The sequence below is a fragment of the Lampetra fluviatilis genome, chromosome 32 (genome assembly GCF_964198595.1).
Source record: "Lampetra fluviatilis chromosome 32, kcLamFluv1.1, whole genome shotgun sequence".
NCBI lineage: Eukaryota > Metazoa > Chordata > Hyperoartia > Petromyzontiformes > Petromyzontidae > Lampetra > Lampetra fluviatilis.
In genome coordinates this window covers 12,358,362-12,385,409 of record NC_136306.1, presented here as the reverse complement: position 1 = coordinate 12,385,409, position 27,048 = coordinate 12,358,362, and the positions used below count along the sequence as shown (strand labels likewise).

At 49.8% G+C, this 27,048-nt stretch overlaps 1 protein-coding gene across 3 annotated transcripts; it reads left to right on the top strand.

The window, feature by feature from the left end:
- The first annotated feature begins 427 nt into the window (after nucleotides 1–427).
- Nucleotides 428–26,610, top strand: TBC1D30 (TBC1 domain family member 30). 3 transcript variants are annotated; one of them, XM_078871616.1, is made up of 13 exons: nucleotides 428–482; nucleotides 13,256–13,317; nucleotides 15,229–15,294; nucleotides 15,648–15,773; nucleotides 16,290–16,475; nucleotides 17,849–18,023; nucleotides 18,594–18,762; nucleotides 19,165–19,270; nucleotides 19,832–19,944; nucleotides 20,729–20,880; nucleotides 22,277–22,510; nucleotides 22,910–23,107; nucleotides 24,030–26,610. In XM_078871616.1, the coding sequence occupies exons 1-13, from the start codon at nucleotides 467–469 to the stop codon at nucleotides 24,782–24,784; spliced, it is 2,358 nt and encodes a 785-aa protein (XP_078727742.1). In that variant the 5' UTR covers nucleotides 428–466; the 3' UTR covers nucleotides 24,785–26,610. The 3 variants fall into 3 exon arrangements, with proteins under 3 accessions (XP_078727742.1, XP_078727741.1, XP_078727739.1); XM_078871613.1 differs by lacking the exon at nucleotides 428–482 and adding an exon at nucleotides 8,182–9,314; XM_078871615.1 differs by lacking the exons at nucleotides 428–482; nucleotides 15,229–15,294 and adding an exon at nucleotides 8,181–9,314.
- Nucleotides 26,611–27,048: the final 438 nt, after the last annotated feature.

Sequence of the window (27,048 nt, the reverse complement as noted above, 5' to 3'; positions counted from 1 at the left end):
CTTGCACAGCTGTTGGGGAGAAGTCTGCTCCAGACAATGTGGGCCTGTCGTCTCGTTACCAACTGCAGGCACCCAAATCCCATAAGTGTACTCCATGTTCAGTTTGTAATGAAATTACTGATACTTGGAACACCCTGGTGGATTGCCGTTTATTATTATGATGTACTATATAGGAATGATAATAATGGCACACAACAACGATGACGACGTCGATGATAATGATGATTATGGTGACGACAACTTTCAGGTTTACGAGCAATTAAAAGCGTTCCCGACGCGTGACGACATCGCCATGTCAGGGCTGGGTAGGGAGACCGCGAGCCACAATGCGTGGCTCGGTGGGCCCGGCCCTACTCTGACGTCACAGTCCGTGGCTCCACCCACCGCACCCCCGTACACCCCGACCGCTTCCATCTCGTCGAGAACGCATTCTCCACGACGACGGCGGCCGGTGGTCACTGCTGGCATGAAGATCCCGCAGGGTGAGTGTGCGCTCGCTGTGCCCGGCGCGTCCGATCGCGTGCGCTTCCTCGTGGCCGGTCAGCCGTACGATCGGTCAACCTGTTGGGTGCATCGGTCGTAGCGGGGCACGCAAACGAAACAATTAATCACGATTAGAATGATTGTGCTTGGGCATTGCTGTTCCTTTTATTGTTGTTATTTGTTTTATGGTTATTGTTGCCGTAAATATAAATCTTAATATTACGTCTTGTGATTTTACTCGTTGTCTTTTTAAAGGTAATTTTAAATGGTGCGTAATTACATGTTACATTTCATAGTGTGTTATTTTTATGATGCTATGATGAGGTCATGTGGTGTTGTGGCAATGTTATTCACATTGTGTACAAACGCTGCTCGTCCCACGACTGCTGTCTTGCGTGGTAGTTTTGGTGTAATCGTTACGTCCTGAATAACGAGCGAATCTCTCCGCTGGGTGTCACGGCCGATGGACGCGGCTGGTGGTCAGACACTCGCGAGTTCAAATCCCGGTCAGAGGGTAACTCGGCCTCGAATCGTTATGGTCCGTTCGATCAAATGTGAAATGTCAACAATGGTTGTCTTACGGAGAGACTGGCCCCTTCCATGGGAATGTGGAATGTCCACCCCTGGTCCAGGGCTGATTACAGAAATGAGTGCTGCCCATTGCTCATTTGAGCAGGGAGACACTTTGACTGAGTCTCGTAATTATTATATTATTGTGATTGTATAATTGTCACACTATCAGTGTCTTTCTTGCTGTTTCATGAGAGTTGGCTTGGTCATCTAATTTTACACTTCTGTACTTGTAAATAGCGTAGTGTATGTTCATATTGTTACATATTCGTACGGTATTTCTCAACTAGATGCTGTCTTATTAACTAGATGCAAATCTTTTGAGATTGCAGTCACTTAATAATTTGTGCGAGAGGCGTTCATGTTTCTCGGATTTCCCACCACGTTCAAAAATAATCTCTGGAATTGCCCAAACATCCTATGCAGGACCCTCCTGGACAAGAGTCTGGTGTACTCAATGAAAATTACCTGGATAAACAATTCTGATACCACATTCCAGTATTATTAATCCCAGGACGCTCTTGAGCTGAGTAGTGCACGCAAACATCAATTAATCTAACTTACCACGCATTCCTCTTCATTTCTGTGCATTCTATACCCTTCGGGTGAATAGCAGATTGCAAATGCAATTGACATCCGTTCCACTGCATCTTGCTCAACCCGTGTGTGAGCTGCAAGGCAAATGCATTTGTATGTTTTGTGCCTGTGTCTTTGTGTATTGCCTGCACAAGGTTGTAATAGTACACCGTGTTTTCTCACTAATTGTAATTCAATTGAATATGGTTTAATATTGAGATTTGAATATAATTTGTCTGGACGATTGTAGAAAATCTGACATTGATGGCGTTTTCATCTCAGAGGCTCCCTCCCCTCCACGTGAGCAAAATGAGACTTTCCACCGCTTTGTAGTCTTCTGACTCGATAAAGTGCACGACAAATGCCATTTACTCTTTGTTGAGTTGCCCAAGGCCAGGAAAAATGTTCAAACTCGATTTATTTTTTAACATCGAGTCTTCAAAAAACCTTGAAAGTTTTCCAGTGAGGCTTTGTAGTCGGCATAATTGTTTTAGATTATTATTTTATTACAGTAATCTGTCATAATGCTCATCTCAAACCATGACCATATCTGCGGTTAATTATTGGCCAGTACAATACAATTTTTCAGGGAAGTCTATAAGCAGGCACTTTGGCTATAACCAAATCGCCCTGTGGTGGCATCTGCTCTGTGAAGCCAAGCATGGTTGAGCCTGGCTAGTTAGTTGGATTGGTAACTGCCTGTAAATACCTTGGGCTACGAGATTGTGAAGAAATTACAGTGCAAACATGTATTTTAGAATCCATCTGTGTGGAGCTTTTAGTGGATTTTCTCTGGGTATTGTGTTTTTCTCCCACATACCAAACACTCACAAATGGAATTGGCCAAACATCCTAGTTCAGGATCACATATCGAACGATCAAACGTTATTGGGTAAATAAAGGGCATTGTTAGAAGTAAAGTGATTGTTCTATGGAGAGACTGGCACCCCTCGTGTTAATGTGGAATCTCCACCATTGGCTCATGGCTGCCAACAGTAATAAGCGTTACCCCAATGCGTGTTTGAGCATTGGGAGGCACCGATTATAACCATGAAAATGGCTATACAAGTCCATAATGGCATCAGATAGTATGTGGTTTCTCGGCATGATGCACTTCTGGGATTTACAAATATACCTTGTGAGTGTATTAGTACAATCTTGTTTGTTTAATACAATAATCAGCAAAGGGTCTGTTTCATTAGGCCAAGTTCATGCTCGGTTTCAATTACCTGAGTCTCATCAGCAAAGTGTGGCCTGTTGCACAAACTGCTGGGTTGCCTGCTGTTATCAGCAACAACACTGGCTGAACACAAGGGGAGCAATTTGGATCAGTGATCGTAAATGTGTACAAAATTGATGGACATAGGCCAATAGACTATGAAAATTTGTTTTTATTTCGACATGGTGAAATAGAGCCATGTCTTTATTAGTTTAACACCCACATGTCACCACAATGCAACGACGCCCATGTATGTAAACACAAGTAGTCACAAGGAGGGAAGAGTGGTGCAGTGGTTAGCACAATGCACTGCGAATCCACGACCCGATTTTGAATCTCGGTCTTGTCTCCCATCACTGGAGAGTGGTGGTACGTGAACTGGGTTGGGGACCCCCCCCTCGCCTTCACCAACATGCACTGACCAGCGTGGTGAAGTATGGTGAAATCACCCCATGACCGACCAGGCGTGGGGGAGGCCTTTATCCAGCAGTGGGTTGACAAAGAGCTGCATGCATTTGTTGCTAAGTGTACGGGACTTGTTGTTGTTAGCGATTGTCAGGGGGGTGGCCTATGGATGTGCAGCGCTTCAAAGCTCACCTTCGGTGGCTTGATCTGCTGTAACATTTCAATTATAAAACGCTTTGTGAAGTGTGGGAGTAAGTTCAGCACAGAATGTTATTAGCCAAAGGAGATGTTTTAACTTTTTATGCCCTTTATATAATGATGCATCGATCGTGCGACTAAAATAGATTTTTACATTCGCAATACATGTCTCGAATCATGCGTGTGAGAAATGGGTATTTACGATTTTAGAAAATGCTTTAAAATGCCTATGTTATATGTAGGCTAATGGAGCGAACAAACCTATAGAGTTATACAACAGAGGGAATAATCAATATAAATGAAATGGTGAAAAGGAGGCAAAATTATAACTGCTTTAATTGAATCGTCACTCCCAATCATGAGAATTTAATCAATTGGTGTGGGGCTGAGTTGTTGTACAAGTTTGTGCCCTACGAGACACTAACTCAGTCATCTTTTTTTAAATATGGATGTATGTACAAGATTATTTACGGGTTTTTATTATCAACACTATGGTGTCACTTGGTTTATTAGAGCTCATTAATATGTATTAACTCACGTCGACGTAACACCTCTTGTTATGATTACATACTTTTGCAGATAATAGAAAAATATGTAATTTATATAGAAACGTTACCGTTGATTTCTGCTCAAATTAAGATGCAGTGGCACCGTCTGTTGACTGCTCTCCACCGGTGGTGCAAAGTCAGAAGAAGATGATGGAGGTCAACTGCTATTGGCGTGCAATAAAAGGGGACTCGATTTTACTCCCCTTGGGAGATGATGGGCCAAGTGCCATCTCTGAACAGTATTTGAATGAAATAAGTGACCTTCTGATTGTGAGGTTAGAGCTCGGCGGTGGATATTTTGGACATTAATTTCATGTAATTTTATTTTTTTAAATGTGGCTGGTGAATGGCTCACGATGCAGTGTATACACAGTATTTCACTCTTTAGACTCACGATGCAGATACACAGAATTGAACTCTTTAGACTCACGATGCAGATACACAGTATTTAACTCTTTAGACTCACGATGCAGATACACAGTATTTCACTCTTTAGACTCACGATGCAGATACACAGTATTTAACTCTTTAGACTCACGATGCAGATACACACTATTTCACTCTTTAGACTCACGATGCATGCAGTCTTCTCGTGTCCACCTCTCATCAGAATGTACGCATCGATAATTTACTGCCGACATTTATATTCCAAATTACTACACGCCTGTCCTTAAGATCGATCGATCAATATCGGCCCGCTCTTCCGAACTGAATCGGGTCGCGTCGGGCAGCGCCTCCACCAAAGCCTTCCATCCTGCCCTTAAAATACAAGAAGATATATCGACATGAGGTTCTTCCTCTTGTAGAGAACTCTCACGACGCACCACGTCCTGCGGCGTGTCCTCGAGACGCGAGGTCGCAGGAAGGTCGCAGAGCGCGACGCGCAGCAGCAGCTCGTGGGCAGTGACTCGGGCGGCAGGCGAGTTCTACCGGCAGAACTCTCGTGCTGCTGCTGCTCTGGGCACTCGTGCTGCTGCTGCTGCTGCTGCTCTGGGCACTCGTGCTGCTGCTGCTGCTGCTCTGGGCACTCGTGCTGCTGCTGCTGCTCTGGGCACTCGTGCTGCTGCTCTGGACACTCGTGCTGCTGCTGCTCTGGGCACTCGTGCTGCTGCTGCTGCTGCTCTGGGCACTCGTACTGCACGAGCTGCATCTCATTTAGAGCCTGAAAGTGCAGCCACGACCGTCCCTGCCCTGCCTCTGTGCTGCTGGCGAGGGCTGCCGTGGGCAGGGGGTGGTGAGTGCGTGTGGAGCACTTGGGGGTGGTGAGTGCGTGTGGAGCACTTGGGGGTGGTGAGTGCGTGTGGAGCACTTGGGGGTGGTCAGTGTGTGTGTGTGGGTGGTGTGTGTGTGTGGATGTGTGTGTGTGTGGATGTGTGTGTGTGTGTGTGGATGTGTGTGTGTGTGTGGATGTGTGTGTGTGGGTGGTGTGTGTGTGTGGGTGGTGTGTGGGTGGTGTGTGTGTGTGTGGATGTGTGGGTGGGTGGTGTGTGTGTGTGTGTGTGGATGTGTGGGTGGGTGGTGTGTGTGTGTGTGGGTGTGTGGAACACTTGGGGGGTGGTGTGTGGAACACTTGGGGGTGGTGAGTGTGTGGGTGGTGTGTGTGTGGGTGGATGTGTGTGGGTGTGTGGAGCACTTGGGGGTGGTCAGTGTGTGTGGGTGTTTGTGGATGTGTGTGTGGATGTGTGTGTGTGTGTGGATGTGTGTGAGTGTGTGAGTGTGTGGGTGTGTGAGTGTGAATGTGTGAGTGTGTGGATGTGGGTGGTGTGTGGGTGGGTGGTGTGTGGGTGTGTGTGGGTGTGTGAGTGTGTGGGTGTGTGAGTGTGTGTGGGTGTGTGAGTGTGTGGATGTGGGTGGTGTGTGGGTGTGGGTGGTGTGTGGGTGTGTGTGGGTGTGTGAGTGTGTGGGTGTGTGAGTGTGTGGGTGGGTGGTGTGTGGGTGTGGGTGGTGTGTGTGAGTGTGTGAGTGTGTGAGTGTGTGTGAATGTGTGAGTGTGTGGATGTGGGTGGTGTGTGGGTGTGTGGACAGTCGCCCGTCCACCTCGTGTCCCCTGGCGGCCTTCACCGGTTGCTCCTCGCTCACAGCACGTGCCCCCCCCCCCCCAACAGTCTGTTCAGACTTGACGCGAGATCTCTGTCTTGTGTGAGTCTCTATTTATGGTCGTGATAAAGTATATGGATGGCTGGTTTTTGCATGCGAATGGAAGGTTGTCTGGGTGGGTGTTTTATACGTGTGTGTGGCATGTGTGTGTGTATCTTGTTGCGTAGTTGTGGGTGTGGTTGTGTGCGTGGCTGGGTATCTGTGTGTGATGTATTATTTAATAATTTACAACCTTTTGTCAATGACGCTGCTGGATGATGGTCTGCTCATTCCACGTGCGTCATTGGGGTTGATCGTCATGGCACGATCTGTGGTGGATATCTGACGGCCATTCGCCAAGATTGACTCAGCCTTAAACGAGTACTTGGTGCGGTGTGTAAACATCGCCACTAGGGAGACAAAAGCGGCCGGTCTTCATAGGTTGTGACTCGCTAACAGCACTTGCCCCAACAGTCTGTGCAGGCTATCCGGAGGATCTTTGTCTTGATGTTGTGTGTGTGGTGAGGTGCTGCTGTGCCAGAGCCCGACTGAAGTGTTGAAGCCACTGACACGCGGCCACTGCTGATGTCATCTGCAAGCCAGTCGCCAGGGCGACGGGCGCGTGTGTGCTGTGTGTGTGGTGTGTGTGTGCTGCGGGTGTGTGTGGTGTGTGGTGTGTGTGTGGCGTGTTTGGTGGGGATGCGTGTGTATGTTGGGTGTGTGTGCTGTGTGCTAGGGATGGGTGTGTGTGCTGTGTGTGTGTGTGCGTGCTAGGGATGGGGGTGTGTGTGCTGTGTGTGCTGTGTGTGTGTTGTGTGTGCTGTGTGTGTGCTGGGGATGGGTGTGGGCTGGGTGTGTGTGTGCTGCGTGTGTGTGTGTGCTGTGTGTGCTGGGGATGCACCACCACCATCTGCTGCTGCTGCACCCTCGGGTGCGGCGCTGCCAAGTGGCCTTCAAAATAAAGGCCTCCCTCATCACGCCCTTCCACACTGCTTAGCTTTAGTAGAGCACGTTTTGGGGATGGATTAGGACAATTTAAAGTGGCATTTCATCGTCGTGAAAACTTAATGTAATGCGCCCTGTTGGGCCTTTTGCAGAAGATAAACAGCAGCTTTAAATCACAATTACATACGTTTGTGTGCAATTTTACGCGCGCACAATGTACTGTAAATATACATTCCTGCTTCGGCAAAGGGAAAATAAAATACCGTAAAATTATACAATATTTGTTTTAAAATCGGAAAGCATTGTAGTTTGACATTCAAAATGAAAATGTACATTGCGGTGTTTAGATTTTTTTTCGCTTAATCCAAATATATCTGTATCCTTGCGTGACAATTATTGTCTATTTAAATTAATACTGTACAAGGGGATACTACAACTAGCCTTTTAGAAACCTACTTGCTGTACTGTCTCAATGAGGCATCCTGTTACCCAACAGCTGGATTGACATCCAAGACGCTGACACTGAATATAGCTGCGGCTAAACATGCATACGGATGAAGGTTGCATCTTGACCGCAGGGTCATGGGTCAAATCCCAGTCGCACAGAGGGCCGGGCACAATGCTCACAACCTACTGTGTTGTGGGCACTAAAGATCCCGTGACAACATTTACAAGAGCACGTCTTGCATTCCCAATGTGTACATGAATCACAGTTGTTTTACCGGTTCTTTGATTGGTGCGCTTTACAAATCTAGGAATCGCTTTCCGCTATCACTTTACTGCTGTATCTTCGTCGTCATGGGAGGAAATGTTGCAAGTCGTTACACTCGTGCTAGGCCACTATGCCGCGGAATGATCATGCTGCTGCTGCTGCCTTGGTAGTGGTGAACAATTAACAAATCAGTTTTGAAATTGAACCGTGGCCCCCGAATTTCGGCGGGTGGGGAGCCACCGTTGCGTATGTCGTCTTAATGACATTATAAAGGAGAGGTAACAAGAACGGGAGAGTAAAAAAGCAATGCGTGGAAGCGCATTGCAGCTGCTGGTGTGCTTTTTTTCCGTGGACGGCACCTGCATTGCTGAGCCAGGAACGGTGGGAGGGAGGCTCTTACGCAGCAAAGGGCTTGCGATTCCAGCGGTGTCCATAGGAGCAGCCCCTCCCTCCCCGTTCTCACGCTGTGAATTATTAAAAGAGAAGACACCCCGTCACCTCCTGCACCACCCAGCCACCACCATTCCCTGGGAAACCGAGCCGGCGATCCACGCCTTCGTTTCACGCCATCGTCGCCACCGCGTTCCCTGCGAGCGGTGGATAAATGGACGGCGTTCTTCTTTTTTCACGGAGGAGACTTCCGCGCTGATTTTTTATTTATTCCACTGCTCGTCCATCGCACGCCAGCCCGGCGGAGGGGAATGCCGCCGCCGTGGGCTCCGCTGCGGATTTGCGGGGAGGCGTCGCCGTTGTTTGGCGGTCCTCGCCGTCGAAAATGTATCATCAATTTTGCAGCTGCTCCGGTTGGGCTGGAAACCCGTTTGTGCTTTTGGGGTTTAATTATTAGGGATCGTCTGAGCCTGAACCTTCGCGAGCGTCCGGCGACGATCGCCAGGCTGCACGACTGACGGTGTGAATCGGCTGCCGCGGCTCATCCGTCACGTCTTCTTGGCGCACCATGGAAGCCGATGGAGCGTTCCGAGGCAGACGGACCTCGCGTTTGGGGCGGTGGTTTTTGCGTCTTCCGTGCGGCCGATGAAGGACTCCGCGTTTCTGGAAATGTCGGCACGTCCATTGCCGCATCTGCGACGATCAATAAAGAAGAGCGAGTGGGCTCTGCAGCATCGTGATTTGGTTGATGTCCTGTTACGGACATTGAAGTCTTAGAATTTTAAATTATAATAATTATAGCCTGCATGTGGTGGTGCTTGTAAACAAAACTAAAAAAAGGCCACAAATACTGAATAGTATTTTTTTGTTGTTAATCCGCTAATCGACGTGACTTGTCGTGGAATTGGCAAATCAACAACAGCAGCGGCAACAACATCAACATCCTGGCAACGAGATCAATTTAAAGGGGCGACTAAATCTGTCGGCCACATGGTGCTGGGACGCTCGCTCTTCAGCATGGCCGTCGGGGCCCACGACGCCAGGGACGTGCAGGAGAGGGGGGCATCTCCGCTGGCTCTGGGGGGGGCTCGCAGGGAAAGCGCCGTGGGGGGCGGCGTCCTGGGCAGGGTGCTTCGTACCCGGCACGGCATTTCCCGCAGCGCACCGCGTCTGCTGTGTATGCTCGAACCAGGTGCGTGGTGGTCTCGCTCATTCACCCTCGGGATCGCTCCCGATCCACTGTGAATCATGACACGCGTGCAATGATAGGTAATAATACATCTAAAATACATGGCAGTAATTATCATCCTTTTGTTAACATGCTGCTGGATGAACGCCTGTCCAATGCCTATCAGTCTACTCCTTCCAGTCGTGTGACCATAGCTCACTACGCAGTGCAGATTGATGAAGGCAGAGGACCCAACATCAGTTCTAATCCCTTGCCACTGATGTTAGCCGTGACCAGGAATCACATTTAGGTTGCTGGACTCACAGCGCATTGCGCTACCTCCTGCGCCACCGCCTCGACATCGTAAGTCGCATACTGTACGATATTTCCCATTCCCCCTCCCCCTTATCTAAACAAGTACATTTCAAATTCAGATTCTCAGAAAATAAGTTGAATTAACATTTTATTTCTTAGAAAATAAGTCGTAGACAGTCGTGCTTCACCTCGTGCATGCGGTGTGCGGCTGTGACACGTGTCGGGACAGACGGAGCGGCACTGCCGAGTGATGAGTTCAAATCTAGGTGGTAACCACCCTTGATTGATTCCGATGTTCAAGTGGAATGTGCTGGTCTCAATCCAGTTATACGTGATCGCTTAAACATAAATTCACGTTCGGTTGTCACTCAATCCAGTTGATTATATTCGGGAGAATAAAACCCTCGATTTGATTGACGTGCAATGAACGGATTTTTTTGATGGTATAAAAGTTGTGACTGTGTGGATACGCAGAAGTCTATTGCAGTGAATTGAGAATGAGTTTTTCTCCAGCCATTCTTTGATGCAAGGTGGTGCACTGCTCACGGTGTGAAAACCAAATGTGTTGTTCATCATCATCACGGGACACGGATAGAACAAATTGGAGTGTCTATTGGAGAAAACTAAAACTAGATTGTTGGAGCATATTTGAATGAACTCTTTGTAACTTGTGATTGAATAATGAGGCAAACAGATGGTGCCTGTGGCTGAATTGAGATAGAGTTTCATCCGTTGAGCAATGGTCCTTCCAGAGCAATATATTTACAAAGTCTCCGATGAGCATGGTTGGCTACGTACGGTGTGAAAGAAGTTCAACATAATACATACAGTACACCCAAGGTAACCCAGCAACAATTATGACCATGCTGATTCCCACCACCAGCAGCAGCAGGCTGAGGCCTGTTTGACGCCTCTGCTTGGTGCCCTCGTGACCTGATTAGGGGCCCGGTTTAGCAGAATACAGAAAAAAGTTCTCAATACTTGCGCAGATAATTAGTTAAAATGGCAAAAATAATTGTCAATTATCAAAATATGTATTTACACGTTCTAGAATGTAAAATAAGTAATCCTTTGGTACATTATTTATGAGAAAAGTTAATTGTAAAATTTGAATGACCTTTTGTTAACGTTTATCTTAAGTGAATATTATTCAATGGCCACTGACATTCAGTAAACATGCAGTTTGAATTCATACAGTACTTTGTTATACTGGATTGACACCCAGACCTTGGTATGGTCTGAGTGCTCGACTCACGATTGGAAGGGTCTAAGTTGAATTCTCAGGTTGTGGATCAACTCGGCCTATCGACCTTGTGGGGTAAAGAAAAACGACTGCCACTTTCTGGGAAGTCAACAGTGGACCTCTTGTTAAGACAAAAACCAACCTGGTCCCTCCATGAGAATGTGGAATTCTCACCACTGGCTCAGGGACACGGTAGAGATGAGCATCGCTCCATCGGCAATCAAGCAGGCAGAGTGAACCGTACACATCTCTTGGTGTGATGTATTTCCTCAACTCTTCAGACATTCTCTTGTTCTGTGGCCACAGTCGGGCAGTCTCATCCACCCAGCCTTATGCACACATTTAAGATGATGTTAAAGAGAAACCACTTTGTTTTTAAATAGCATTTGCTTTCTTTCAATTAAATCGAAATTGTGTGTCATTGACGTCACGGCAATGAGACCGTGTTGACCCAGGAGGAACTGATGGGGGGGGGCGTTATCTCGACTCCGCGTCTGTTCAGTGTCCATAGTGACGCAGCAGTGTATGCCTGCAGCTCGGCTACACTGCGCTTTGCGATCACATTCGTGCCCTGCACAGGCAGTGAGGGGTGAACGGTGGGTAGCAGTACAGCAAATAGGTCACCGGCTTGTCTTTGTGGAATTATTTTCTTCCACCCCACTTATGTTAGCCGTGGCCAAGAATAAAACCCAGGTCATCGGGTCCATCACACAGTGTGGCATCTGTGACAACTCAGCAGTGTTGCTATAACAATGCAGCACAGCGATATTCTGTTGTGGATATTTCAACACGCTGTATGTTCACTTGACGACGAGCCGCTACCCCATCGACTGTGTGGGGTCCGCGGCCGGGATGTCCGGCTCCCTGACGTGTCTCCGGGTGCTGCCGCGTGCTGCTCGGCGCGGTGTTGTCCGTCGTTTCGCTCCCTGTGCCGGGAGCTTCTTCAGTTCCTCCACTTGCGTGGCCATCGTCGTAAGCAGGGAAGTGGCCATCGCAATAAAAACGTGGAATGTCCTCCACTGGCCCTGGACTGCCAACAAGAGATGGACACCACCTCGCTGCCCTACTGAGCAGGGAGACGCTAACTTCACCATTCACGATCCACAACCCCATCGGTCGAGAGCAACTCACCCAACCGCTCGCTCACATTTACACACGAATTCACTTAGATCATCTATCGGCGGTGAGAGGCGTACCGAGTGATGGCTCTGACCACTGCGTATGAATGGGGACAGCTGTACCAAGTGGTGGAGCAGTCCATCTGATCCACCCTTTCAGGGGGCGGGGCAGGGGTGCACGAGGCTGACCTCCCCAAGCCATAGCAGATGGTGCAGGCCGTGTGGCTCTCAGGACTCGGCTTTAGAGACGACGCTAATCTCCCGGGCACAGTGCGAGCATGCGGTGCTCGGGTGACCTGATGCGATAGTACAGCCGAGCGTCCAGCATGGATGAGCAAGGTCGGTGAACGCACATCTCAGAAGTGCCGAGTCAAACCACTCAGGCTCTGGGCGGTGCTCCGTAGTGATGGGTGAATTGAGATGTCGCTGATGATTGTGATTATTCAGGTTATGAATTTAATCATGATCGTGGTGGTTGAATGTGATGTCGGTCATCGTCATAATGACGCTGGTGGTAGTGATATTGAGTGGTGGATTTGATGATTATGATGATCACCGTGGGGCTTCGTTACTGAAAATCCCCGTATATATTTTCTGTCTAAATGCTAACACTAATATGTTTAAAAATGAGGCATTTTTCGGTATTATTATTTGTGATGATAGAATTTAAATGCATTCATGTGTGGTTTGCTTCTTCCATGATCCGGCAGGAAGAACAAGGCGCTGGTAACCTGCTGCCGTTGGTCGCATTTGTCAATGTCCAACTTTACTCCTCGAAAGCCACGACTCTAGCAAGTAGCCAAGCGTCGTCCCCCAGCTCACGTGAGCGTGCGGTGGGCTTCCTCTCCATTGGTGGCCCCGAACCAGTGGGGGAACCGTCCCCACATTTCTACGGCGTGACCGGTATCTCCGTAGGACATCCACAAAGTGGTCCTCATTATCCCTTGATCCCAGAGAGATGGTGGCTGAGTCGACCCCTGAAATGGGATTTGAGCCGAGTGCTTCACTGAGAGTACCACGGTCGGATGAAGTTTAGAAGTATGCTGCTCTAAATTAAATACTAATCTCTTTAGAACTGCTTTTTGTGTTTAGTTTGGTGTCCTTCCCACGCACCTTCGATTAGCACGGTTGGCTACGTATGGTGCGAAAGAAGTTCAAAATACTGTATATACATACATATTGGTGCCGTGTATGCAGAACCTTCAATATACTGTGGTGTGCTCCATTAATGCATGTGCTGTGTGTGGTGTGTCTGTCTGGGTGTGTGTGTGTGATTCTGTACCACACAGGCATCGACACTCGACTCAAGTTCACTGTGGCGCCATCACCGGGAGCTGATGGCTTTCAGCAGGTGAGACGAAGGCAGCCGTGCTTCGTGCTTCTGGAGAAGGATGTCCACTTGGCTTTAAGAAGCTGCCATTCTAAGACGCCCAGCGATCTGTCGGCATCTGTTGCGCAGAGCGCCTGCGAAATAGCAGACTAATTCGTTGGTGGGCTGCCCTGGTATATCCATAATATCGATACAATTATATATAAATATTATATATGAAAAATGTCATGTAAAAGACGGGGGATAAGATATGCTACTGAAGCCACTGAGAATCGCAGTCAACTTGTGGGATGCACAATCCAGTGGTACAGTAGTCTACTGTAGAGTACCAGACTGTCACTGCATGGCGTTTCGGCGCAGCGGGGAGATGCAGACGACGACCGCTTACCTCGCTTGTTTTGAATTCCAGGAATGTGGTTTCGAAGCAAAATTATAAATTTGTTTGCTCAATTTGTCTGCGTCTCCTCAAGAAGTAACGGCTCTGTGTGGGACGAGGTATATCCACCTCCCTTCTTTCGAGGACACGCCAAGTTGGGCCTGAGTGGCCGCAATGTGGCTTAGGGAGCTGCATTGTAATGCAGGAATTCAAACCGGCACCCGGGCATTAGCCATGAGGCAGCACTAATGTGCATTGCATACCTTGAGGCAGTGGTGGAAATTCCACATTCCCAATGGAAGGGGGCGGTCTTATCTTTTGAATAACCTCCTCAAACTTCCACAAAGTGGTACTTGTTTTTATAAAACCTGGATGATTGGCTGAGTTGACCCTCGGCCAGGGTGTGAACTCGTTAAGCTTCTGATCGTACATTGCAGTACCCTGTCTCGCTCATGCCACCGCTGACGGAAAGGCCTCCTCCGCTTGAGGAAGCTCTGTAAGCCCCACAAGAGAATATTTAGCCTCCTGTTCCACGCTGGCCACACATCTTTGAAGAGGGGGGAGCACCCACAGTTTACCCCACCACACCATCTGCCGATCCATTCGCTGTGCTGCGCTGATTGGTGGACAGAGGCTGGGAGCATTAAACAAAAAATCCGCTGGCAGATCCAACCAGCCACTTCTAGATCGCAAGTCCCGTGTGCTAACCATGACACTGCGACAGCATTGATTTCATATTTATTTTATGCAATTAACTTGACGATTAATGGCCAACCATATTGCACTTGATTGGCATTTTCAATTAATTCAGTTTTACCCAATCTTGATTTAAAACGAGCATTGGGCAGACAAACACAGTCAAACGACGGGCAGCGGCCGTCACGGTTAAACTCTATTGGGAGATGAGGGAATGCAATTAAATGTGACGGTGCGGTAAGTCCCGTAGAGCCTCATCTCGATGCTGTTGGCAGCCCGGATGTGTTGCTGTGCTGTTTGACCGTTGCTGTGGTCATGGACCAGGGATTTGCTTTGTAAGTGCTGGGAGTGACAGGTCGGTGTTCTGTTGTGTCCCGTTGGAACGTTTGTTTGTCCACTTGGGAAATACTGCCGTCCGTTGCTGGGGCCAACTAACATATGTTTATGTAAACTGCAGGTGCTTCTTAATTACAGCACTTTCCACTCTAAACGTGACAGCCAACGATGACGAATTAGATCTAATGAGCCTCCAATCGGTGCATAACAATAATTATTATTATAATAATAAGCGTGTGGTGATGCACCATGCCACCCTCCCCCACCAGACCTTGAGGGGATAGTGATGGCACGGGAAGGCTTGCAACCAGCAGATGATGATGATAATGATTACGTTGACAGCGATGATTATGACAGTGACGATGTTACTGTTAATCACCTTGATATTGATGATGATGATATCTATAATGTTGATGTTGAAAATGATGCTCATGATGAGGACGGTGGTGATGATTATGTTGATGTTATGATGATAGTGACGCCGGCGATGATGATTCAATGGAACGTTGTCCCGTGTCCCACAGTGGTACGATGCCCTCAAGGCAGTGGCCCGTCTGCCCACCGGCATTTGCAAGGACTGGCGCAGGAGGGTGAGGCACTCCCACACGTCTGGGCTCTGGGACCACGTTTGCTATTCGCGACCATCATGCCGGTGCTGTGATTCTGACGCGGTTTGCGGCGGTTTCACAGCGGGGCTATTTGCCTGCCGTGTGAGCCCAATGGAATCATTTGCAGGTGTTTTTTTGAAATGTGGAAAATTTAGACCTTGATTTCGATGGACTCAACACATACGTTTGTTTAAATGTGGAAACACGGAACGGAGATCTGCTGGTGTAGTTCTCGAGTGTTTGTTGTTGTCTCGGCTGACTGCTAGTGGGTGAGATGCGGTGGTTCTGATCGGAAAGCTCCGTTACAGGTGTCTCACTCTGGCCCTGTTCTACAGGTGTGGCTCACTCTGGCTGACCAGTATCTGGAGAGCAACGCCATCGACTGGGAGAAGACGCTACGTTTCGCCTTCAACGATCGCAGCAACCCCGACGATGAATCGATGGGCGCGCAGATTGTAAAGGTCCGGAACTCGCTGTCTGTTCAAGAAACAAGCGCTCACCCTCAACCCTCCTCCTCCCGGACCTATTGGGAGCACCCATTTTCTATTTGTTTTAACTCCTAGCGAGAGGACAGAAGAGATATAGACCAAATATACAGATGTAGGGAGGTGAGAAAATGTAGACAAAAGATTGAGCTGGAGGTAGATGAGATAAGATAGATGTAGATGAGACAGAAGTAGTGAAATGAGAGCAACGTAGACAAGAGACACAGATGGAGTTTAATGAGATGAGCTATACAGACGGGATGGGGATAGACGAATTCGTATTTCATGTTTATTAGATTGTAATGTCCATCAGCTTTTTAACTCGAGCTAGCGTTTCATCCAACCTTGTATGTTCATGAATCTGGGAACCCCCCCCCCCCCATCCCAAACGGAGCTGTTTGAGGCCCTGGGCATTTCCTTAGTTTGCTCATGCCCAGCACGGCCACCCCGCTGCTCCTGCTGCTGCCACTCCTGCTGCGTCTGCCGCTGCAGGACCTGCATCGCACGGGCTGCAGCGCGTACTGCGGGCGCGAGGCCGAGGGTGACCGTGTGGTGCTGAAGCGTGTGCTGCTCGCGTACGCTCGCTGGAACAAGGCCGTGGGCTACTGCCAGGGCTTCAACGTGCTGGCCGCACTCGTGCTGGAGGTCACCGAGGGGGACGAGGGCGAGGCGCTCAAGGTGCCCCCCCTCCTACCACCACCACCACGGGCCTGAGCCTCCCTCGTCGTTACCGTGTCGCAGGTTTCACCCCGAGGGCTGGAGATGGGAGTTGGAGGAGGACCCGTGACGTGACTCGCTCTCGTGGTGTTGTACAGGGATCTTGGTTCGCTTTGTTACGCACTGTCAGCACAGTACTGCTGGGGAACAGTGCTACCTACAGAAGGCCGCTAGGCTGAATAAAGTGTTTCCATAATCTGTAGAGGTATTATTGCTCACATGTCTATATAGACTTTATCCAAATCCGGGAATATAGCCCTGGGCCAAGATAGGAATATGGAGCTGGCATGGGCCCCTCCCCTCTCGAGCCGTAGTCTCCTCGACAGGCGCCGTCAGTTAGCGAACAATCAGCCTTTTGCCAATTATATCCAGAAAAAGAGGTAATTAAATCCCATGTTTATTTTGGCTCCAGTCATTGGAATGTGGAATTTCGACTGCTGGACTTGAAATTAGACGCCAGTGATCTCAGCCAGTCAATCCATAGCACCTGGGTCTGTGCTGTGACCTCCTGTGAGTGAGCCTTCATCACGTTACGTTGCCTCAAGGTGCACCTAGCCTGGCACAAGCGCCTTGGTGACATCACCGCCACTTGGTGGCGAATGTCGGTGGTTGTGGAGGTGTGTCCGCGTGTAACGTGTGTGACGTGTCCCTGCTGAGCGGATGTCTCTCGGCTTCCTGCTTCCTGGCTGTGTTATCCTTCGGAGCTGATCTTAATGGAACTTTTGGCTTAGTGAGTTTCCACCATCTCCCACTGTACTGCCATGCCTACAGACAACGTGGGACCCGACTTGTATAATGTATGGATTGTAAGATCGCAATAAGGCAGCGACTTGGAATTTTATCGTTCAAATCTGCGACAGGTGAATCTAAAGTTTTTTTTCCCTGCAAAATAAATAACAAATATATTTGCCTGGTGATTGCCTTCTCAAGCACTTGGCAACACAATTTGCCCTTTAATATTTTTCTTTCCACACCTTTCTGTTTATTCCATTTTACCCAATTATAATTATCGGACTTTTCCCAATTGCTACATTATACCTGCACCTTCCTGCCTTTGTCACTCTCTCCATTGCTTCCCCTTTCACTACCACCCCCTTCTTTACCACCCCATTGTCATGCCACCCTCTTCACCACCACCTCCTTTGTTGATTTCGCTACCACCCCCTTTCAGTGCTGCCACCTCCTTCATCCCCCCCCCCCCTTGTTCATCGCAGCCTTCCTTGCTTCCTCACTGCTGCCCCCTGTAGTTCCCGCCCCAATTGTGTTTCCACCACGGCTCCTGTGCTCACTCGGCGTGGCGTGTGCTGCCCCCTGGCTGCTGCCCCGCTGGTCAGGTGATGATTTACTTGATCGACAAGGTGCTGCCCGACAGCTACTTCGCCAACAACCTGCGCTCGTTGTCCGTGGAGATGGCCGTCTTCCGAGACCTGCTGCGTCTGCGTCTGCCCGACCTCTCGCTGCACCTGGACGGCCTGCAGCGTGCCGCCAACCGCGACACCGGAGGGACAGGTGGGGGTCACGTGGGGTGGTCATGTGGGAGTATGTGGGGGCATCGGTAATTAATATCTAAACCGGTAGTTAAATTGGATGTAGTAAGTGACTGAACATCTTAATATATAGAGGACCGTAGAGATTGGCTGCTGCCATCCCACTTGTCTGCTTCCTCGCACCTCTGAGTTGTTCTATCTCTTCAAGATTGAGCGAATATTGTGCACGTTAAAAGTTGAAATCATTATTAATATTACAAGAGCTTAGGGAAAAGAGACAATGGGAGGGAATGCCGATGTGGAGGAGCTTCAGGAAATAACTAGAAAGCGACGCGTTTGGCTTGCAGTCAGGTGGCGGAGCACAGGACGGATGGGACAACACCGTGAGCTGTTAGACTAAGTCTGAGTGTACGCTACTTGGGGGATGTTTAGAAAGTAAAAGTCTATTTTACATAGCGCCATTCACTCAAGGCCTCAGTGCTTTACAACACAATCCCAGTAAAAACCCTTCACACTCAAACCAGATGGATACTCAAGAGAAACCTCGACTGACGGAGCTTCCCTGACGGTCTTTGTGTGTGCGTGCTTGCAGGCAGCTACGAACCGCCGCTCACCAACGTGTTCACCATGCAGTGGTTCCTCACGCTGTTTGCCACGTGCCTGCCCAAGGCAGCCGTGCTGCGCATCTGGGACTCTCTCTTCTTCGAGGGTTCCGAGGTCATCCTGCGCGTGGCCCTCGCCATCTGGGCCAAGCTTGGAGAGTAAGCGATGGCCGGGCGAGGGGTCGCGGGGTCGTGGGGTCATCCGGGGATCCGGTGCCTCGCTGTGTTCAAGCCGCTACGGTACATGGAGGGCTCACATCGTCGCGTCTTGACAGAGACCTTTACAAAAAGTGGGTTTGGAACCTACGCCTTGTGGACTGGATATGGGCCCACATGAGGCTTCCCACTCGGAGCATCTTAGCTACACCGATTGGGCACTAGAGGGGAATATTTCTGACTTTGCAACCTTGTTTTCAAATTTTGTGTAAGCCCTAACCATTGCCCACATTATTATTGGATTACGCTGAGGTATGTGTGGCCCACCACCAAACATATTTGGAAGCCGTGTTTGGGCCTCGGTAAGGAAGAGGTTCCCCCACCCCCTGCGCGCGTGGTGCCCAGGCGGATCGAGCACTGCCGCAGTGCGGACGAGTTCTACAGCGCCATGGGCCAGCTCACGCAGGAGATGCTCGAGAAGAACCTCGTCGACTGCAAAGAGCTCATGCAGGTGGGGACGACGCTCGCACCGGTGACAGGGCGCGCCCGCCTCGACACGCGGGGCCCGGAGCACTCCGCACTCGACAAAGCGGGTCGCATCGGGACTCAAACGCGGGATTTAAAAGGGCGCCCCCGGTGGCAGCCGTCCTTATGTGGCACAATACGACTGCATCCGGTCTTGCAAGGGGGCAAGATTTCTCGAGTCGTGGGGCGATGACGTTTATAATTCTGAACGGATTCATTGTGTCGTTGGTGGGTTTTTGTTGAGAATGACCCACAAAGAGTCGATCTCTCAAAACTCATTCTCAGATCTCGTTCCGTGATCCTTTGAAGCGATCCACACTATTGGGGGCGGTGCACTTTCCGTGCATAGCAGTCAAAACAATTAGTTTATTTATCTCTTCCGAATATAAGCCAAATTCCTATGTCACCGACATTAACTTTTATGTGGCGGTTGACCAAGCGGTGCCATTGTCTCATAGGTGTCTCTGTATTGCTTCGCTCGATGTGAGGGAGGTGGTTCTGACGTTGCTCCCGGTTGAACACCTGGCCCTGTCTCCGTTGTACGCAGACGGTGTACTCCATGGCTCCGTTCCCGTTCCCCCAGCTGGTGGAGCTTCGAGAGAAGTACACCTACAACATCACGCCCTTCCAGGCCCACGTGAAGCCTCACGGCGCGCACGGGTACGCTGCTACAACACCACGTGTCCGCGTGTCTGTGCACACGTGTGTGTGTGTGCAGTTGGAGCCACTACACGCTGCTTGTAATGATCGGTAATTACAGAACGCCGTACCATGGGGGCTCGCGGGGAATGGAGCTGGTCGATAACATTTAATTGTTTTTTTTACCTTTGTGTGATGCGTGCATGCCTGTGCATGGCTTCTTGTGTTTAGTTCTGTGCGTGTGTGTGTGTGGGCGTGGGTTGCTCCTTTGCTGCCCCCCCTACCCCATAGTCTTGAACTTCCTTCCCTCGGCCATCGGTGCTGTTGGCTTCCCGCCTCTATTCAAGTCTATGCTCATGGCCTTCTCGTTCACCTGGGCCTTTGCCGGAGTGCCTCTACAAAATAAACACGCCCATCGTTTCTGGAGAGTCTTGAGATGCTGTCACATTTAGTTCATGGGCCAGAGCGGAAATTGCTCCCACCTAAGGTAGCAAATTCTTAAGTAGTATCGATGTGGCTAATAATAGTACATCATTTGTAAAATAAATAAATAAAAATAATAATACAATGAAAATAACAAAATTAAATCACGACATTTCGGAGGCAACACAAGCTTCCTTGCAGTCACGAAAACTTCAAATCTAGAATAATTTGTTAACTTTACTAATTTCAAATGGCTACCACATCGTTCACAAGCGGTGATTGTGTCTGGTTCCCGTGGCCTCATGAAGTCCCTCTATCGATACACTTTGCGCGTGCGTTCTGGTGAGTGAAGCGTGCGTTGCTGTGCGTGCGTTGCGTGCAGCGTGCCGGTGCTGGGGAGCCGGGACCGCGACAGCGACGACGACCTGGAGCTGGAGGACGACGACACCGCCGCCATCCCGGTCACCTGCCTGGGCCCCTTGGGGGGCCTCTGGCAGGTGGGGACACAGCGGCCGCACGTCCCGAGCCTCCGAGGTAGGGGCGATACCGCTCGAGCTGACGACTGAGACGACGGTGACGATGGGGAGGGAGGTGGCCGAGAGGCTGGCGGTGAGAGCCACTGCTGAGTGGCTCGGGAGGCGAGGTGCAGGTCAGGAGTAAAATACTCCATTTCAGGTCGAATCCAGTCAGCGTCTTGCTGTGGACTCGAGTGAGGCGGCTGCGAGTGTGAACACACTCGCCGTGACAAATTTGGGCACACCGGCTTGCATTTAAATAGCAGAGCTGTTTTGATTATGGTACAGGGATCGTAGTCTTCACATGGGCCAAAAGCATCCCACGGTCGCGATTGGTTTAAGTGTACGAGAGGCCGCACTTCACGGGAAAGGCATGCAAACAACCAGGGATGCAGTGCATTCCAGCAGCATCCATTAAAGAGCTGTTGTCTACGGATGTGACTGTGTGGTGTCTCCACTCACACGACCAGTGGGGTGGTGGTGCTCGTCTGTGAGCGATCCTGAGCCAGAAGTGGTGTTCACAGTCCTTTGCTTGGTGGCAATATTTTTAGAGAACACCCACTGTTGACTTCCTAAAAAGCGGGAATGATTTTGTCGACCCAGGAAGGAGGAGCTGACTCAACCTCTGACCTCTTGAACTCGTGCTTCCCGATCATGAGTTGAGCCAATGCTCTAACCCACACTGACATCCAAACACCAAGATCCTCGGTTTGAATGAGGAGTGAGTTGATGGGCAACATCTGGGCACTTGACTATGAAAAATCTGACTGTAGATCTCATTATGATATTTAATCATTCTGACCAGCATACAATTACACTGGTGATGTGATGACGAGGTCGCTGATGAATATCACAGTGATGTGTATGTTGGTCTTCAAGATCGTGAGCTATTTTTTATTGAATTAGTTACAGTGATGAACATTGTTATGTAAATGATGATATTCATGAAATTATGCTCGTTATATTTATACTAAGATGAACCTGATAATTAATGATTAAATATCATGTTGTATATGAGCCTGATGATGAAACTTTATAACAATTAACGATGATCATATGCATGACGTCACTGATGCAGATTAAAAAGATGATACTGACACTCGGTGATGGTGCCGACAATGGGAACGAATTACAATGCTGAGAGCGGAGATCACCTCAATGTTGACAATAACAGCGATGCTGACGATGACTGTCGTGATGCTGACGACGACGATATTGACGACGATATTGACGATGATTTTGACAATGACAGTGATGACGACGATTCTGACGATGATGGTAGTGATGACGATAATCCTGGTGGTGATGACGACAACGATACTGACAATGACGGTGGTGGTGACGATGACGGGTAGCGATGACGACGACGTCGATGCTGGCGACGCTGTAACGGCTTCCCCCTCCCTGTGCCGTAGACCACGCCGGGGAGGAGGGCGGCGGTGGCGGTGGGGGCGGCCGTGGCCGCAGCGTAGCCGAGGCGAGCCCGGGGGCCGTGGGCTCGGGCCGCACGGCCGCACACGAGCACCAGGCAGCGCTCAACAGCATGATGATGGAGCGCATGAGCACCGACATCCAGGCTCTGACGCGCCAGTACGGGCGCATCCGTCACCGGCAGAGGCTGCAGACGCACCTGGTGTGCCCCCGTACAGGTGCCTCCTCCTCTACGTTGTCCCTCAGGTCGATCGTTTGTCTCTTGGTCTGCCTGTCAACCTGGCCACCTGTCGGCATCTGTGTGCGTGCATGTGCAGAGCCTAGTGGGGAGCGGTTAGCATGCCGCGCTACAAACCTGCCACCCGAGTTCGATTCCTGCTCAAGGCCAACACCAGTGACGATTACCTGAACCGGTCCTAGGCCTCCCCTAGATCGACTCGACCTCAAAAGAGTACCTGGTGTGGTGTGTAAACATCGCCACTAGGGAGAGAAAGGCAGCCGGGCATGGTGCTGGCAACCCACCCCCTCATGTGCTGTGCCGGCCTTCATAGGCGCTCGCTAACAGCACTTGACCCAAAAGTTTGTTCAGGCTATAGGAGGGATCTTTGTCTTTGCAGAGCCTAGGCCCATGCTACTGTCGGGGCCCAGCATGGAGCCCCCACCTGTGCTCAACCACCTGATGCTGAGCAAGCAGCTGCAGCGCACGGCCTGCGAGAGGAACTGCACGGTGGTGCGCGACGGGGTGGTGGAGGGCGCCACCGCCAAGCGCAGCGCGGGCGCACGCAGCCGCCGGAGCAGCAGCGACAGCGCCCCAGGTGACGATGCCCTCGCGTGTCACGGGACTTTGCTAGGGCTCGTAATAGCCATGTTCGCTGCAGGTGCCGGGGTCCCGAGCTCAAATCCTGGTCAATGTTGTTGCTATGCTGGTCGTGTAGAGGTAAAAATATTCTATCCGTGTGCACAGTCACGTGTGTGTGCATTTTTGTACGTGGCCGTGTACGGATAGACCGGCCTCCACCATAGCAATATCGAATTCCCGCCGGGTGGCGAGATGTTAACTACCTCGCCTGGTAATGCAGGAGGCCGTGGGTTCGATCCCGGCCCTGACGCCTGCGGTATATTTTGAGTTTGCGTATCTCTCTCCCCGTGGGTGCATGGATTTTTCTCCGGGTCTTCCGGTTTTTCCCTCCACATTTAGAATCAACATCACGTGTTTAAAGTATTTGGCTGAAATTGTTTTCCACTTGATAAGCCAGTTTGTTGAGCTATCATTTGTGGCCAGGTTGCTTCTGAAAAAGAGCTGTATAGCTCAGTGATCCTTACCTGGTAAAATAAAACATTTTTTAGAATTCTGCTACACCCTTGTTTTATCAGAGAGGCAATTTGATGTTTGACTTATATACAGAACACTTCAGCAAGAGTGGAGACTAGATCCATTGGCAGAAATTCCACACTGTCCTGGGTGCGAGGGGTGATGAGTGATGGGCGGGGGTGTGAGCAGTCTCTGCTTGGTCATCCATTGTTGACGATGCTCAAACTGGTACCAGCTTTTTATGTACCCCGGAGCAATGATAGGCCGAGTCAACCCCTGGCCAGGATTGGAACTCGCGACCTTCCTAAACCAAGTCGGGCACCCTCATCTCCTTCACGTGCAGGGGGGAGTTGTTGGCCAGGTGCTCGCTCGTGCTTTGGCGGCAAAGCCAAACGAACGGCACGTCTCCCCCCGTGCCGGCGCAGGCTCCCGCTGCAAGCCGGACAGCCCTGACGGAGCAGGCGTGACGGGAGACGAGCACGAACCCGCACCGCACGGTCGCGAGCCGCGCGGCGACGCCCGCCCCGACGTCGGCTCCGGCTCCGACGCCGGCTCCACCAGCACTTTGGGGAGCGCTGGGGACGAGGGGCCCCACCGCTCCGACGGAGTGACCGAGGAGCCCGCCGAGGGCGGCTCCGCCAGCACCGTCTCGCCGTCGTCCGGTTGCTGCGGCGGCTACGGCATCGACGCTTCGGAGAAGCCGGCGAACCCGGACATTGCCCGGCCCAAAGAGCTCGCGTCGCAGCCGCGTGGACGCGGGGAGACCGCTTCGGACGGCTCAGGTGCGGCGAGTGCGGCGGGCGCAAAGGATGCTCGGTCTTCGGACAACAGCTCTGCGGCGGCGGCGGTCCCGGACGAGCGCCCCGTGGCGGAAGGAGGCGTCTCGCGGCCCGTGTTCGGGGACGGGGACGAGAGGCGGCCCAAGTCCCGCACGAGTTCGACGTCGTCGGCCGCGAGCGCCCGCTCGGTGGAGTCGCGCGGCAGCTCGGACGCGAGCGAGGGGCGGCCCGGCTCGTCGGCGGGGCCACGGGCGCCGGCGTTCAACCCGTTCCCCAGCGCCAAGACGCCACGCAAGTCGGCGGCGGCAAAGAATCTGGGGCTGTACGGTTCGGGCGGGCGAACTGCCGTGCCGCCGATGTCTCGGCACAACGGACGAGCCAGCGGCAAGGCCGGCAGCTAGGACTTGATCAGAAACATAGAAATATAGAATATTGAACGGCAAGAGAAATGGTGACGTTGTTTCCACACTCCAAACGAGCGGTTGGTGGTGACGTTCCCTTGTTTGGCAGTTTTGAGCCAACGATGGAAGTTCTTCACTCCTCCCGCGAAGGCCAGTCCCCATAGCGTCGCCACCGTTGGTTCCCGTGAAATGGTACTCTATCTACCCAGAAAGGATGATGGGATGATTTGACTCTTGACCAGGGTTGTAACTGGCATCCTTTCGACGGCGAGTCACGGGTGCGTGTCTGTGTGAAAATTGAGAGCAAGGTTCGATTGATATACACTTCAATTGATCTATTGTCACACAATGTTTTCTCATGCTGCAATGTATATATACACATCTATCATGGTAATGATAATGATTAATATATTGAGTAATAATGAAGCAGTGTCATTTCTAAATAATAGTTTATTATAATAGTTAAATAATATTTTAAAAGTCCGTGCCTCCCATCTCCAAAGAAGATTGGGGAATACCCGTCTTCATTGGCGGTCCAAAGCCAGTGGTGGAAATTCCACATTTCTTTGGCGGAGGTCACCCTCTCCATATCATAACCACTGTTGGCTTCCTCCAAAATGGTGAAAAAGTGTGCATATTTATGTAATCCAACTATCGTGTGAATTTAACGCGAAGAAGACTTGGATGGGTTATTTACAGTGCTTATGGTAAAGTTATGGTGTGGTGGTGTTCGGCACCATAGAACATCTATGACATTTGTCGCATTAAATCATGACAGCCCTATCACATCTCCCAGTGTTGGCAAAACAAAAAAATAGGGTTCCTAAAGCAAACCCATAGGGTTTACCCACATTCCTGTACAGGCCCATACGGCGTACAGCCGTTTCAATACGGGAATTTGTTTTTAATTTTGTCTATTTAGTTTTATTTTCTCCCTTGTGATGGGACTTTGTAGGATGAACCTTGAGATTTATAAGGGCACGGGGTGACCAATAAGGTCTGAATTGTTATTTAATAAGGTAGGGCACTGATAAGGGGTTGACAGGTTTGCTAAAGTCGGGTCCCAGTAATCCCATAATACCGCTGCCTCCAGCGTGTGAGCGTCAAGAAGAGGACTATTGTTTATCATGGACTCATGGATCATGTCTTAGGATTACATTTTCCAAAAAAGTAATTCCTAAATTATTTAAAAAAGGAAAGTCGTGGACAGTTTGTGTTATTATGAAGATAGTAGCAACTAATTCAAATAGATGATGCTTTAATAGTCATAGGGTAAATCAGCCTATGATAATATGAAGAAAGTATGCATGGGATTAATAGAGAGTACTGTGCTCGACCGTGTTTTGGAAAGGCCAAATACAGGATTAGGTGACACCGAGTCCTCGAATCTCTGGTCATCTGTAACTAGAAACCATCAAGTAAAACTATCCCAACACTTCGTGTCTTTCTACCTTGCCTACTCCTCAAGTCGAGGCTGCCGTGTTTTGTCCAAGTTCGAGAGGAAATAAAAATGTCACATTACAAGACATCTTGTTCATAACAGAAGCAAAGCCTTCAACGAAAATATTCGCATATCGTGGGATTTGTCGTAATAAAGACAATAAAAACATTTGACTTCGTCCCATAGGTAATTGTAAACACGAGATCAACATCCAAAATGGCGCAACTCTCATTTCTGCTCGCGGTTGTGATATTTTTCACATTTCAATGTCGTCATTCCAGTCATGGCCTAGTTAACGAGACATGGTCCTAGGCCCAGATGTAGAACAGAGGTTAATGCAACAATACCAAGCTGTGCATGTGAATTGAAACTTGCTGCTGTTAAGTTTATGTATATAAAAATACAATTCAAAGATGTTCTTTGTTTTTTGTTGTTGCGTTAAACCTGTCCATAGGTGCGTGTATTAGCTCTCAGAGGCTGATTTTAGAGACCTGTTTTGTTGCTGCAATTTGACTGGCATTTTGTACAACATTGTACTATCGTATGGCACTCGTACGACGAGAGGGACATGGATTGCATGATGCAGCGAACATCTTTCTCTTCGGCTCCTCTGCTTGATCCACACGCTTGTGTAGTTGTGCTGTGTTTAGCTTTCCTTGAGCAAGTCGGTGAAAGGACAAGTCAAATAATACCTTCTCCAGCTCTGTCATTGGCACTGCCGTACAACTAGTGGTGGACATAATCACACGACTTACTATTCATTAGAATATCACATGCATCATTTAGGCATTCAGCAAAATTTGAAGACGAACTCTATTTTTTT